Source organism: Anabas testudineus, chromosome 24 (genome assembly GCF_900324465.2).
Source record: "Anabas testudineus chromosome 24, fAnaTes1.2, whole genome shotgun sequence".
Taxonomy (NCBI): Eukaryota; Metazoa; Chordata; class Actinopteri; order Anabantiformes; family Anabantidae; genus Anabas; species Anabas testudineus.
In genome coordinates this window covers 10,555,954-10,571,029 of record NC_046632.1, presented here as the reverse complement: position 1 = coordinate 10,571,029, position 15,076 = coordinate 10,555,954, and the positions used below count along the sequence as shown (strand labels likewise).

Below are 15,076 nucleotides of genomic sequence, written 5' to 3'. Positions count from 1 at the left end.
GAGTTTATGTGAATGAAGAGGATATAATTTGTTGGTTATGAGGTTTTTTTTTAACCATTGTGGGAATGATGCAGAAAGAACCAGGCACGTTTAGCCAATAATTAGCTGAAAGGATGGAGAGGCATTAATGATATGTATTATTGGTTGTTTTACAGCTTTTAAAAAGTGTAATAAATATACATGTTGTAAGTGTAAAATAGAAGCTTATTTGCAACAGGACGCAGAACTTTTTTGCTTCAAAAGGTTAGGTTGATATGACCAAAGCTCAGTCCAATGATTTCATACTAATTAAAGCCTCTGGTGGGCTTAGCTTGTAAAGCCTGTTCATTCCCCCTTCACCACACTGGCAGTTAGACAGACCCCATGGAAAGGCCTAGAGGACATTTACAGGGAGAGCAGTATGGATTAGAGGAATTATACACACATGTTTGTTGGTTTGTGTAACCACTGTGGTAGATAAATGATCTCAATGAGGATCGGGGCAAAAGCAGCGTAGAGAGGTTATGTGTGTGTCAATGGAAAGTATGCAGAATCAGCCACTGAAGGGGAAATTAGTGGAAAATTAAAATAATGCAAAAACATACATACACACAGTACTATACACTCGATTATGTGAAATTCAGTGTGTAAATCATTGATGGATTTACTCTTCGTCAGTTGGCCCATTGAGTGGTTCTGACATATCGTCTTTATATGCTGTTCTGTTAGTTCACATTTTTTTAATGACTGTCTTACTATTGCTAACTTGGATACACACCAATGCTTAGAAAGAACCAAATCGGCCATGATCTACCATGCAGCTTCAGCGTCTAGGGTCTGAAAGGCCGTGCCACCTGTCAGTCAGTGTGACGCTATCTGAGATTGGCTGTCAACACATTTTATGCCATGACAGACAATGTTCCAGCGCTCTCCCACTTTCTTTCCTACCTGTCTGCAAGTCAGTCCTCACTCTTTCTGTTCCCATAACTTAATAGTTTGACCTAAAGCTGAGCATTATGGTTGTAACTATTATTATTAGAGTAGTAAAAACACATTTTTGAAATACTGATATGTCACAATATGAAAATATTATGTAAAACCACATGTAAAATAATGGAATCTTTGTTTAATGCAGGGAAATTTGTTCTACTGTAGCAGATGTTCAGTTACCACACAAGGCTTTAATATAGTGTGGTATTTAAAGTACCAGTGAGAAAAGACCAGTTAAAATACAGCACAGTGATCAGACAGGAATTTACAATCTATATACAGTGACTGTTTTATCCTTCAAAACAACATATATATCTAAAATATAGATTTATTTTTGCTTCATTCACATAAATAGGCAGATTGTGTTTTTTCCCCAAACAGAGCTAAGATCAAGGTGATGTGTTTTACATCTCACAAAATTCTGCAAATATGTAAAACAAAACCTGCAGCGGTATTAGTTTTTCATTACATTTTGCTCTGTATCATTAATTAGGACGACATATTTTTGTAACAAAAAAATGTACTCAAATGATACAATACAAAACCACTACACAGTAGAAATTAATCCAAGATGGCATCAAAACCAGTAGAAGAAGAAAGATAGCCTAACAGTGCTATAGGTTCACATCCATGGCTGCAAGACTTTCTAATATATCTAAGTAATCAGAAGACACTTCAGATAAAGACTGTACACATTTTTTTAATTATGAGGATCAGCTTTTGACCATAGGAAACCAAAGCTTTGTCTAGCTGTCTCTGAGCTGAGATTTTTCTAAATATATCAACCTTGACTCCACTTAACGAGGAAAAGGAGTTTAGGGAGCAAAATATTTAAATTTAGCTATTACACAGAGAGACACAGTTCATGAGTTCAGGTCAACAGGAAAGGCAATATCAAGTCAAATATGCAGTTACAGGGCAATGAAGGACCAGATTGAATGTCTTAGTGAGTGAAGAGCATTTATAATTACAGTGCAGGTGTTAACAACTGTATAAATAACTGTTCAGAGATTTATTCACTCTGAGCTAAAGCGAGTTCTTAAGCAACCTTGACACTTCCCTATGTGAAGTATACTTCATCATCACAGAAAATGAATCTCTCCGTTTACATTTCTGAATAATCTATAATATAAATGGACCCTGTGGAGGTTGTGAAATTTCTTGCAAATCTTTACGGTGTGAACCATAATTCAGAAGTCTGATTTGAGGACAAATGGCAGAGTGAAATGTGAAATGAGTGTGTTAAGGTAGGAAATAGGAGCAGAATGTGCCAAAGTAAGACAGTGCTGGAAATCTTCACTACTGAGTTTGAGATCTAGAAAATGGTACCTGAGAACAGTAATAAGATGTGTGTATGTTTAGATAGAATGAGCAGGACCATGGCCCTAATCTAAAACCACATTTACACACACTTTGTAAGAAACAGGCCACAAACAGGCACACAGATTAGCAGCCAGTGATAAATGAAAAGCAGCACAGGGCAGAGAGAGGGGAAGAGAAATCTGCAGAGTCTTAATCTCATTAGCTCCTGTGTTAGCCTCAGCCTCAGTGGATTAGCAGCAGACAATCTGCTGAGCCAGTCAGAGGGAGACTGAGAGAGTGGGAGGAAAGTCCCAGAGACACAGGAGAAAAAGAAATGAAAGACGCAGAGAGAGACAGAGAGTTGGCGAGAGAGATGAAACAGAGAAGCAGAGTTTGAGTCCAAACTACATCAAGGTTTGTCTCTAGTGTCTTCCTCCCCTGTGGAGATCACCCCTTGGCTCTTCCATCATACTCCTGTCTGATTGCAGAGCTCACAGACATCATAATGGAATATATTGGTATTGAAATGCAAGCTTATTTATTAAGTAAGCCTCTTTTATTATTATTTTACTATCTCTGTACACATGCCCAAAAGCAGGAAAACATGTTATTCAAGCCTTAAGAGCATTGATGCCAGTCCTCTTCAAATCCAGTGACTGACAATTGTTGCATTCATCTCAGTTTACTGAGAAACTCCAATGAAGCTGTTTTCTTCACTTTCAGAATTGACTGGGGAAGAAATGTCCCTGACTTCACTTCAGATGAGTTACTAAGGCTTAAATTTGCTAAATCTAATATACAGTAATAAATAGGGAAGCAGGGGGATAAAGTAGCTTCTTAGTCAATAAACCCAGAAATTCTGTTTACAAGGAAATAATTGAGGCTGCACCCCAAAAAAGACAAAAAGCTTTGTAATCTTATGCACATGGGATAGATACACAATCCTCGTTTGTGTTCGTGTACAGGTTTGTACCTATAAAATCAAAAAAGCTGTGAGCCAAAGTGTTTTTATGTGTGTCCTCTGAGGATGGAAGTTAAAAATAACTAAAGGAATTCAACACTGTTTACATTTTTCGTTGTGAAGGTCTTTCCGATCTCAAAAGCTCTGACTGCTACACACACCGAGTTAGAGTTTTAGATATTCTTTTAATTCTGTAGAATTATCGTGTGACATACATGTCACACATTCTGTCCTTCTGGACATTATTATAAGAGTTTAAAGTAAAAAATGCATCAGATCATATCACGTTTGTCCCGAGTATCGTTTAGGACCATTAAAATAATCACTGCTCTGAGATGTCCAGATAAACACCACGAGTTGCTGCAAATCCCATGAAAATGTTTCCCTGCAATCGGATATAGTAGCAGTAAGCAAAAGGCCTTATAACCGTTCATATACAAATTTACAGCGTCCTCCTCACAAAAATCTTTTTAGCCCCTGATGCATTGGTTGCCATGCCAACTGTGTGGGTCCTTTCAGGAGACATCAGGGTTAGAGCAATGAGTCGCAGAGATGGACTGAGACTGACACCCCGAACAGTGCCCTGCTATGGGCTACAGCAGCTGTACACATTCAAGGCAGCTCCACTGTCAGCTCAGACACACTGGGCTTTGTGTGCGACACGTCACCTCTGGGCGTTTCGTTAAAGATATTTAGACTGGGAAGGGATACGAAAAAAGGTATTGTGGTCGCTAGTTAAATCTGGCTTTGGCAGCAAAAAAGTATATTGTACATCTTTTTTTATAAAAATCATGATCATGTTAGTTGAGTGAGTTACAACATGTACCAGGCTACCTTTATCTGTGTCACTGGTCAGAGAGAAGCTCTCCAATAACTGTTTTTTTATGAATGAATGACAAATAACAAATTTGTTTAATATGATTGAGGTTATACTCAAACTATTCATTAGCGCAGCAGTTTGCATGTTAGCAAAGAAATCTGTATTGTAATGCACAAAGTGAACCAGTGCAAATGCTCTGCCATGATTTTCCAGTCATTGTTACAGTACATACAGGCCATAGGGTCTGCTGATGAAAAGAACTGATGAAAAAATAATTCACCTATCCCTTTCTATCGTGACTGATGTAAGATGGACTGTGAGAAAGTGAAATGCAGCATTTGCAGACAGTGTATTTAGAGTATTACTCCCTTTCTCTACTACCTATATACAGCACATAGCCACCAAACTATGGGATAATGCTGAATATCCATTGAGCACGTTTCAGTGCAACACAATTGTGTCATAGTAGAAAAATATTTAAAACATATTGGTGTGGGATCTCTCTTCCTCTGTCTTGGTTCTTTCAACCCTTGCTTTACATTTTCTCAATTCTCTATCTGGATCCTCTAAACACTATTTCTAACTCTGCACAGCTGGAAATGCCTTATCTTGTGTGTCCCAAGGGCCTCATAAGAGTCCTCTCTGAAACCCCTCCTCCCTTCCTAACTCCCGCAGAGGTAAGACCTTCTCCCCCTTCCACAAGTGCATCTGCTCTCAACACGGTAGCCTGCAGCCCTCCCTCACCTCCCTCTCCTCACTCTCCCTCTGGTTTGGTCTGGATGAGGGAGCTTCCCACCACCTAACAGTTACTAACAACCCTTCAGTAGTTACCTGTCCTAACTGCATCCTAGCTCCATTTTAACTCTCCGGGCTCCAGGGTATTATTAGTTTTGACTACTTTTGATTTGTGCTTTATAATTCAACTAAAAAAAACATTTGTCACGTCAATGTTTGGTGAGATTTAAGTTATTTCTTCATTTTGACAAACCGTATTAAACATTGAACCTAAAAAGCACAAAAGAAAAATAAAATTCCAGGTGAGATGTGCTGTTGTCTTGCTGCTATATAGGCTTATGACTCATAGTCATCATAGTCTGTCTAAAAATAGTAGGTTTTATCTTAGATTTGAAATAATTCAAATTTTCTGATCGGATCGTGACTATTTCATCTAGTCAGTAAATGTGATAAACAAAGTATATTTTTTATCATACTTTTGTGTCTACATGCATTGTTTTACTTAAAAAATATGATATTTGACACAGTTTTGCATGTATCACATCCCAACCTGAGACAAAACTGTCTATTTGCAAAAAAAAAAAAAAAAAAAACAGTTTAATGCTTAGATATTATTATTTTTTCCATACTAAGTTTTTTGAATTAGGATAGAATAATTTTGGACATGCCGTGGAGCAGGCTCTTCACTAACAGCAAGACAACTGAGACCAGTCATGTACTTGCAGGCTGACAGTTGTTTTGGGATGGGAGCTCTCTTTAGATAACTCTGTTATCTCACTGGCATTGGTTTAGCTGTCAGTTGGATTGTTGTTTCAAAAATAAGTTACAAATACCGAATCATAATAGCTACAGATACATGCTTTTCTGGTAAAAATAATATCTGCCATTTTTGGCATTCTTCATACTTGTCCTTTCAGCTTGCAAGCTGAGCCACATTATTTGATATTGGCTTGAGTTATAATGCAGAATATGCCTTCATAGTAACTGCTCACCTGGCATTTTCTAAAGGCATTTGTACTTTTTAATTGCCTATTGATTATGATTACATTCATGAGAAAAAAAAAGGAGATACAGATAAATGCTGCACAAGTATGTACAAATCCAGTACAACAGCAGCAGCAATGTGTGTATTGTGAGAGGCGTTTGTGTTATTGTCAGCAGTAGGGTGGTTCAGTGGCTGTGTGTCTCTGTGTGACTCCCGATAGGGGTCATTTACCCAGTAACATAGCTGCGGTTCTGCTGAGTCTGTCATACTGAAAATGCACTCCAAATACAGACACACACCTATAGCATGTATAGTATGCATATATGAGCTCAGACAGACACAGGAGAACGTGCTCTGTATATAACGTCCATAACGGCTGTATTACACACTCGCAGTGCTTACACAGCGACACTTTCCCTGCCAGCACCAGTCCATTCAGATGAGGGATGATGACCTAGCAAAGGTACACAGCCCTCTGAAATTAGCTACATTTATGAAAGCTGTGAAATGCATGCACACACAAACATTCAGCGAGAGCACACACTCGCACAGATGCACCGTTTCTCATTTTCTCTCCTATAAAAACACAATGCACCTCCCTCTCCTGTTGCTCTTTGCTTTTTATCATTAGTAAAGACTGTTTTCACATTGCTGCATTAAATTGCTCGCTCTCTGATGTTGTGTTGAGCAGATTATTGCACTATTATCTGTCTACCATTTGTCCTTCCTGGCACTTCACACTGTAATATCAATAAAACAATAATCTCATAACGAGATGGTCTACAAAGCCCTGAGTAGCATTGCAATGTGTTAAACTATTTTTGCTATTGAAGTTTTGCTAAGACACGATTACTGAGTAGAATAGAATAAATTATTTTCAGCTTCAGTTCTGATGTGTTGAAGCAGAGTAGGAGGCCGTCAGGCTCACAGTGTATGTATGTGTTTGAGCTTATAAGCTTCCCCTCAGCCAGTCCCTCATCAGGGGTAATGGGCCATTATGAATCAGAACCTAATCAATGTGCATTACCATTAGTATTTATTCCCAGGCTCGCTCTCAGCAGCCCAGCCACAGCAGTGGTAGGGCAACATCAACACCATTTAGCCAAACCAGAGGAGATGCTGTCCACATCCCACGGTGTATTGAATCACCCACCTGTCAGGCAGCTTGTTTCATTTGACAACACACGCACGCGCACACACACACACATGCACAGAGTTACAGAGTTACTGAATAAGCAGAGTAGGCCACCCTGGAGGATCTACATGACATAAAAGAAATCGATTAGTATTGGTTTTAATGGAGAGTACCACTGTGACAGGCTGGAAATTATGTTCCTGAGACCTTTTCTTACCTCCAGAAACATTTTTCTGAGGAAGGATGTCACACACACACACACACACACACACACACACACACACACACACACACTCACACTAATACATAATCTGAATGCTTGTTTCTCAGAATTCACATTGCAAACAGGGGAAACATTCTGTGTTTGTATATGTGCAGCAAATATTTTATATCTTTCATTGTGCTTTACCACGTGAATAAAATCTGCCAGCATTAGTGAATTACACACACTTAAAAGTTGGCTGCTGAGCTTGTTGTCAACAAATCCCATGAAAAGACCAAAACTAACAATGAAGTTATCCTATTAGCCAGCAGTGTTGCAATGGGTGCTATATTTTTTTATTTCCATGAATGGATTGACGATGATTGATGATGGTTTATTTCAAATTTGTCCCACATTCCACATGTCTACACGGCTGAGCTTAAACGTAGCTTTTTATTTGTGACCTGCTTTTTTCTTTCCATGAGATTTGTTCACAGTATGAAAATTATAGAAAATACTACCCATATATGTGTTGATAAAGTTATATAATGTGTTTTTTTAAATCAGGATTGCATATTATTTACTAACACGATCGTATAAAGTGGTTCAGGATAACTTATGTAACTGAGAAGGCATTTTTGTGCATATTCGTGTTTTGTCCTCCTTGTGCTATAATCTGCTGTGTGTTATTTTGAGTTGACTCGAGCATGCGTTTGTTTTGCACGTCATACTTCAGTATGTGCTGTTGTTGTAGGTCTCAGTCTTTCCCACATGCAGAAACACCTTTTTGTCCTTTCATTCCAGTGAGATCTCTCTCTTTCTACCTCAGTTTTCTGTTTTCTCTGTGGCTCAGTTATATTATTTACCTGTATGTATGTGTGTATGTGTGTGTGTGTCACCGTGTCCCACCTGCATTGTGACATCCCCCTGAGTTGTGCGTGTTTGTCATTATTCTGTTTAACAGCACTTTTCTTTTCCCTCTTTTCCCTTTTGTCCCACTCTTGCTCTCACCGCTCACTCTGTTTTTGTCTGTTGTGCTCAATCCTGTGCCATGTTGATTTTTTTTAACCCCCCTTCCCTCACCCCCAGTGCTTCTCTTGTGGTTTTTGTTTTTGTTCTTGTAGTTGCAGGACCCCCGCATGTATGATCAGGTCTATAGGTACTTAGACCTTCCAGGGCAGGTATGTGAAAATACAGTGATTATTTTAAAACGCTTTGTGTTATTTCTGCTGCAGCAGCTCACTGCTCAGTTTCTTTACTGTACTAGCCTGTATAGTGTGTGTTTAAAGTTCATTATGCTGAAATCTGGGAGGAAGGGAATGCTGTTTGATGATGGCCATGAGTAAATATGCTAAAACCTTTTCAAAATGACACATTTATGCTATTTTGTGAATTCCAGACTTTGGTAAAAAGCTAAAAATGTATGATCATTTAATTTAGTAATCCTTCAGTTTTAATTAATAGTCAGTCAATGAGCACTCCCTGTTCCCAAGTTTGTATGCCAGTATTTTCTTTTTCGTGATGTGCTTTAAGAACCCTTCTCCTCAACATCTGTGATCTGTCTCTTCAGAAAGTGAATGCAGTATACTGTATGTGAAAAGTCATCATCACATACAGTAGTTTAAGTAAAATCAGAAATCTTTGTTTTGACGTTAGCTACTGTATAAAATTATGGTTAATTGTTTAGTAAGGAGGCTTTGGTACTGTGTATAGATATTTATATGGGACATGTACAGTTAAATAAAGAGGATATAGCAAGATTTTGTTTCAGAACATAGTGTGAAAGATCACAAGGGGGAACTTGGATATTTACATGTGAGTGTGTGTGTGTGTGTGTGTGTGAATAGTCATAAAATGCTTTTTACTCATGAGTCTCTCGCTAACCTAGTTGTTAGACTTTGTAGTAGCCAGTCACTGTTTTGTCTTCTAAGATGAGAAATTAAATGTATTTATCAGCAGCTAATATGTTATCTTCTCTCTCCTTCTCTGTTTCTCTATCACCAAACCTTGTCTGCTGGGTTTGTCCCCCCTCCACCATTTCGTTCACACCACCCCCTGCATCTGTCTCATATTCGTCTTCCCTCTAACCATTTCTTCCCACACCATCATCACCTCCTCTACCAAAGCTGAAGGCGATAGACCGTCCACAGGAGCCGGAGAAGGTACCGCGGGCGCCTCACGACCGTAAAAAGGAGTGGCAGAAACTGGCACTGGGTGCAGAGCTCGCTCAGGACATACCCGACGACAAACACAGAGAAGCCAACGGATCTGCAGGTTACCACGACAACAGGTATGTAAAGATGGCTATAGAAGGAGGAACCAGATGTGACAAGGGGCCAGAAATAGATGTGTAGAAGCATGTCGCATTAGAAATTCTGAAAATTGGCCAAAAAGTTTTGTCTTTGTTACTCATACAGATGTTTATCAAGTTAAAATTATGAATGTAAATAATTTTAAATAATGATGATAAAAACAAATCGAGTGAGTAATGTTATGTGCAAAAAATAATCAAGACAACCACACACAGCTTGATTTAAGGACAAGTCAACATAAAAATGTTTTTGTCCAGGGCTCCCTTATACATGGAGCAGTTGGACGGGCCCTTCTCACTGGCGGCGCTGCCCTACACCCAGATGAACGAGCTGCTGAACCGCACCGGGGACAGAATGTATTCGCGGCCTCACGACCCTCCACCGCCACCACCTCCCATGCACCCACTGGGAGAGATCAAGCCACCCTCTGTGATGAGGTGGGACAAGAGACAACACACAACCTCAGTTTCACGTCCCTTAACCTTTTGGTTCATGTTTTATACATAGTTATTCACAGCAACAGCAGCTCTAACTTCAAACTTATCCAGTGCATGAAATCCTGGTGAAGTCAGAAGAATTATTTGTAAATACTACTTCACCTTGTCTTTGGTTGACAATCACACACGCACGGGGCAAATTCCTTGTCTTTCATTTCTTTTCTTTTTTCTTATGGATCAATTGATCATAGTGAGTGGCATTCCATTACTTTTTGTGAGTGTTTATTCTGTGGAAGAGGATGAGGGTTTTTCGCTCCGATAGAGCTTAAAAGAAAAAACCCAGGGAAGAAGGGAAGGTTGGAGTGCTAGATGAATGGATAGATGGGTAATTAGAGGTTTTGTGGACAAGGATGGAAGAAAGAAAAGTGCTCAGAAAGGGCAGAATCAATAAAGTGTTAAGGCCACTGTGCTTATTACAGCACTGCTGTGCACTTTTGCCGCATATGTCACTGTTTGAAGGGATGGAGAGATCAGAGGGAATGATGAAGCCTGCAGCACCAGAGAAATATTGCATTGATTTTTGCAGTCCTTGCAGTTATCGTCCCCTTATACTCTCAAACTCTCTCCATCCCCGTCTACGTCTGTCCCTTGTATTTTATTTACTTTTCATGCCCTTTCCGGCCTTTAGTTCTGGTATCTCCGTTTGTTCTTTTCATAACTTAATATCATCACATTTCAACTTGTTTTCTCACTTCGCCCCGTTTTAAATCTTCCCAACACTTAATGTAGCACATTAAGTAGATATTGGAACAAGACACAGACTTGACTGTGCTTGGTAGAAATGCTCAGTACATCATTTTCCTCCCCCTCCTCTCTCTGTGCTGTGCTTTTTGTCTGCAGTAATTTTCTCTGTAGGAAGAAAATTGACTGTGAGCACGTCAGTCTTGTCGTGTTTGTTATTAGCTCAATCCACCCACACTGCTTCAGCATCAGTGAATGGCCAATACTGATAACATTCTGCCTTTAATGTAAGTTAGACGCTGCCGTATTTCAATTCTCCTCATACACCAAGTCCTTTAATCAAATTCAACATACAAACATTCAGGTGATGCTGTATTTTCCAGTAAGGACTGATGGCAGAGTAAAGGAACCCTACGTAGTCGCGCCGTCTTAACCTCTCTGTGCTTATGCACTGCTGCACATTCTTAATTGAAACGAAATCATTTGTATTTTGTGAACCAATGGAGCAATTAATTTGTAATTTTGTTGTGCAAAACAGAACCAGATATTCTTTACAGGTACTTCTTCTGACATAAAGAAAGGAAACATAATTGTTCTTCATAGTAATAAATAATAATAATAATAATAATAGTAATAGATTTCTCTGTCAGGACTTTCTTATGATCTCATCTCTCTTTCCCCCTCCAGCTCCAGTTCAGGTTTTTCCGACAGCAGACCTCAGTCTCCAGCCCGGACAGCGGGCTTCAACTCCAACACTCCTCCTCCTCCACCTCCCCCTCTCCCACCTCCCCCTCCACCATTACCTTCCACAGGCCTGCGGGGCACCCCACCTCCTCCCATTCCTCCTCTACCACTCCAGCAGCAGCCCCCAGCAATACCACCTCCACCTGCTCCTCTCCAGATTGCCCCAGGGGTGCTCCACCCCGCCCCTCCACCCGTGGCACCTCCCTTACACTCCTCCTCCCCAGCCCGTCTCCAGCAGGTCCTGGACAAGGGCCCATGCATGGGCTCTGGGACACAGTCAGATGGTACCATCCTGCCCCCTCCTCCACCACCTCCTCCTCTGCCCCTAACTGGAGCGCGGAGCTCGTCGCCTTGTCAGTCAGGCGCACCACCTGTGCCAGCCTTTCCCTCAGCAGGAGCCATGGCCTCCCCACTCTCCCACACCCTTCACGATGTGGGGACCAAGAGGCACCATCCAGCCAATCTGCCACCTATCAGCGATGCACGCAGTGTTCTGCTGGAAGCCATCAGAAAAGGTAGGCTGTGTTTTTTCCAGAAACAAAAATTTTGAATGAAATAAATCTTAAGTATTGTCCAATCTTAGCGATTCAGTCATAGAACAATTATATTATTATTTTTACTTAACCTTAAAGCTAAGATTCTCTGCCTGCCTTTGCTTCTTCTCACCTCCAGGCATACAACTGCGAAAAGTGGAGGAGCAGCGAGAGCAAGAGGCTAAGCACGAGCGGGTTGGCAACGACGTGGCCACCATCCTGTCACGCCGCATTGCTGTGGAGTACTCTGACTCTGAGGACGAGTCTGAGTTTGATGAAGGAGACTGGATGGAGTGATGGCAGTCATGTAGATGGGGGGTGGCAGCGGTGGCAGGAGAGGACAAACCTGTTCAGCTGCCCCACAAACCCTGCACCAACACTCTTTTCTACAGGGAAAAGAAACATTGTTGTTGCCCACTTTTTTTCTGTCGAGCTCTTTTATCTCGTCATATCACTGTCTCGTTGTGATTTGTCACCCTCATCCGTCTATGTAGTGTTACAAGAGAAGTTCTTTGCATTCCTCCATTTCTGCAGCATCACACAAACTTGTTTCTGCTGGATTTCATGCGATGAAATCCCCTCTGTTTACTATTATTATACATGAACCTTTTTTTGAAGAACCACTTGTTTTTGTTTCTTATCTGTTTGTCAGTGTTAGGGGGGAAAAAATACAAAAATAGAAAATTAAAAAAATGAAGGCATGTTTCATATTTCATCAGTTCTCCAGCACAGTTTTGCCACCTGGTGGCTCAATGTGGCATTGAATGAATGCTGTTTTGTTTTATTGTCTTTTTTATTATTATTATTTTTATTATTATTTTTATTTTTATTATATATTTTTTTGCCTTTTTCTGCTGAAACATTGCAGTTTTAATGCGCCAGTAGTTACAGATACTGACCATTACACGAACAGTCAGTGTGGAAACCAGCTGACTTGTGTTGTTTTCTCTCGTCATCAGACTTTGACCACTAAGAACAAGCAAAAGATTGTGTTGGTATGTCATGTGATGATTGTTGTATGGTTGAAAATGAAGATGGGGAAGCATATGGCTGCCTTGGCAATGCGTGTGCATATCTAATCACTTACATACTAACCTTTACCCCAGGGAAATGTACGCCAAGAGATTGAGCCCTTTTGTCTGTCGATACTGTGAGGAGCCACACACGAAAAAAAAAAAACGTTGAAGATAAACACTGAGCCATCTGTTTTTAAGTATAATGAGCTCCTCTCCTTTTCTTTTCCTGAGAAACAGACACGAAGTGATTAGATGGTGTAGATGTACATCAGATCTGCTGCCACTTGTTGTCTCTGATGAATATTCCGTGTGCCGCGGAAAACGTTTGACAAGTTACCCACGATAATGAGACCAAAACCAGGCACAAACCACTCAGCGCCACTAAAAAAAAAAAAAGCAGCTTTTCCCTCAGATCCCCCTTTTACTGTGTGTACCTCCCCACTAACGAGAAGCCTTACCTCGTTTGGTTCTACAGCAGCGACGGCTGTCCAGAAGAATCCACTCTGCGTGATACTGCCTTTTGAGGCCTAATAAATAAGGAGACACTCTGCCTTGTTTTGGCTCATTTCATAGAAAATGTCTGCCATCCTTTTCCGTTTGTTCGTTCGTTCTTTTTTTTTTTTCTTCTTCTTCTTGCCTTATTGTTCGTACAAAACGTATCGTTGAGTTGATGAATGTATTGTGCTGTTACTACTTACTTGCCTGCGCTTTTATGGATTTGCTGTTTCTATGTTTGAGACGGGGCTACAAACTTGGTTTAAAAAAAAAAAAAAAAAGAAAGAAAAAGATTAGGTCAATACTGAATACCATGTAACTTATGTAACTGTTGACTGTAACAGTTTGCTTGAATTAATTAAAATCTAATGTTATGTTTCAGCAGTAATGGGTTTGTTATTGTAGAGCTTGTCTCAGCTTCTCTTTTCATATGTGGATTACTGAAATAGACGTAACCTGGTTAAGTCCAGCATCAGGTAAGACAGACCCCATATTAGCAAATATTCTACATCTGGTCCTGCCAAAAAAAAAACAAGTTGTTAGATATTGTCTCAGTTCGCATTCATCAGGTGTAGATAAAGTTGTAAAGTTACAGTTTTATGTAAAACTCGTGTACAGTTTCATTCTTTTCTGTCTCGCTAACCAGAGAATGTCCCAGAGTCGTGATGGGTATCATCCTGTCACTCTTGTTAGAATATTGTCACTGTCACTCTATCCCCAGAACCAGCTGCTGGGCATGTCAGGTGCCAGCCTGACATGCCGTGTGAAAAACCCGTCTGGTTTAGGGACTGTATGGATTAACACTTAAACTCTTAGCGCGACGCTCTCGTCACAGTTGGCAGTGAGCTGGTAGGAAGAAGCTTATTAAAAAAAAAAAAAGAGTGTGTGTTTGTCTAAGGGGAGATGATGGAAAAGAGATTTAATTACCAGATACCGTGTGTTTTTCTGTTCATGCCGGGAAGATGCCCAACTGTTTCACCTTGGAGGAAATTGCCTGATTTGTTTTCTCCCAAAATCAGGCAACATTAAACTCTAGTCAACAGACCTGACAAATTAAATAAAATATGTTCAGCTGCTTTTATTGTAGTGACACGCTGATGAGCTGCACCACATTGGACAATCAATTTTACTGCTCTCTACTTGAGTTATGCATATGTAGAATATTCCACGTGACCTAATGTAAAACAAAAAGCTAAGCAGCAGCACAATTCTACACAGTGGAAGAAGTTTCTGTATAAAGCCTTTGGTAACCAAAACCTTATATACAACCCATGAATGATACAAAGACGGGTCTTTCCATTTTATCTGTTTATTTTTAAAAGTAATTGTCTGCTGAAGCTATTGTATCAAGTTGTTTCACAGAGAGGGGGCCGATTACAGAGACAGAATAAATGAAAATGTGTATAAATACCTAAATCTAAACCGCAGCAAAACACGAAAAAGAGAAGGCATAGCACGAGCAGGATTGAAATGATTTACAGCAAAGAAAAAAGCTTTTTACAGCTTTTGTTTTACAATATTAACTATTGGCATGACTTACACCTGCTATTATAAATTAAAGCTACATTTAGTGCTGCCAATATACATTTAAACTATATAAATCATCAACCTATTTCCAGATTGGTCACTTTTAAAACAGGTGATCACACTAGTAGTAGTACAGTAGATCCTGTTGTAGAGTTTGTTCTC

General features: G+C 40.0%; 1 protein-coding gene across 2 annotated transcripts in view; it reads left to right on the top strand.

Moving 5' to 3' along the window:
* Positions 1-13,768, top strand: part of wasf1 (WASP family member 1) — a 46,627-nt gene extending 32,859 nt beyond the window's left edge. Inside the window, exons 6-11 of one of the 2 annotated variants that reach the window (XM_026341483.1) lie at positions 4,646-4,729; positions 8,234-8,290; positions 9,236-9,399; positions 9,679-9,858; positions 11,287-11,858; positions 12,016-13,768. In XM_026341483.1, the coding sequence (XP_026197268.1) occupies positions 4,646-4,729; positions 8,234-8,290; positions 9,236-9,399; positions 9,679-9,858; positions 11,287-11,858; positions 12,016-12,173 (1,215 nt within the window). In that variant the 3' untranslated portion in view covers positions 12,174-13,768. The remainder of the gene's footprint in view (positions 1-4,645; positions 4,730-8,233; positions 8,291-9,235; positions 9,400-9,678; positions 9,859-11,286; positions 11,859-12,015) is intronic. The other variant, XM_026341482.1, reaches the window with a different exon arrangement.
* The last annotated feature ends 1,308 nt before the right edge of the window (positions 13,769-15,076 follow it).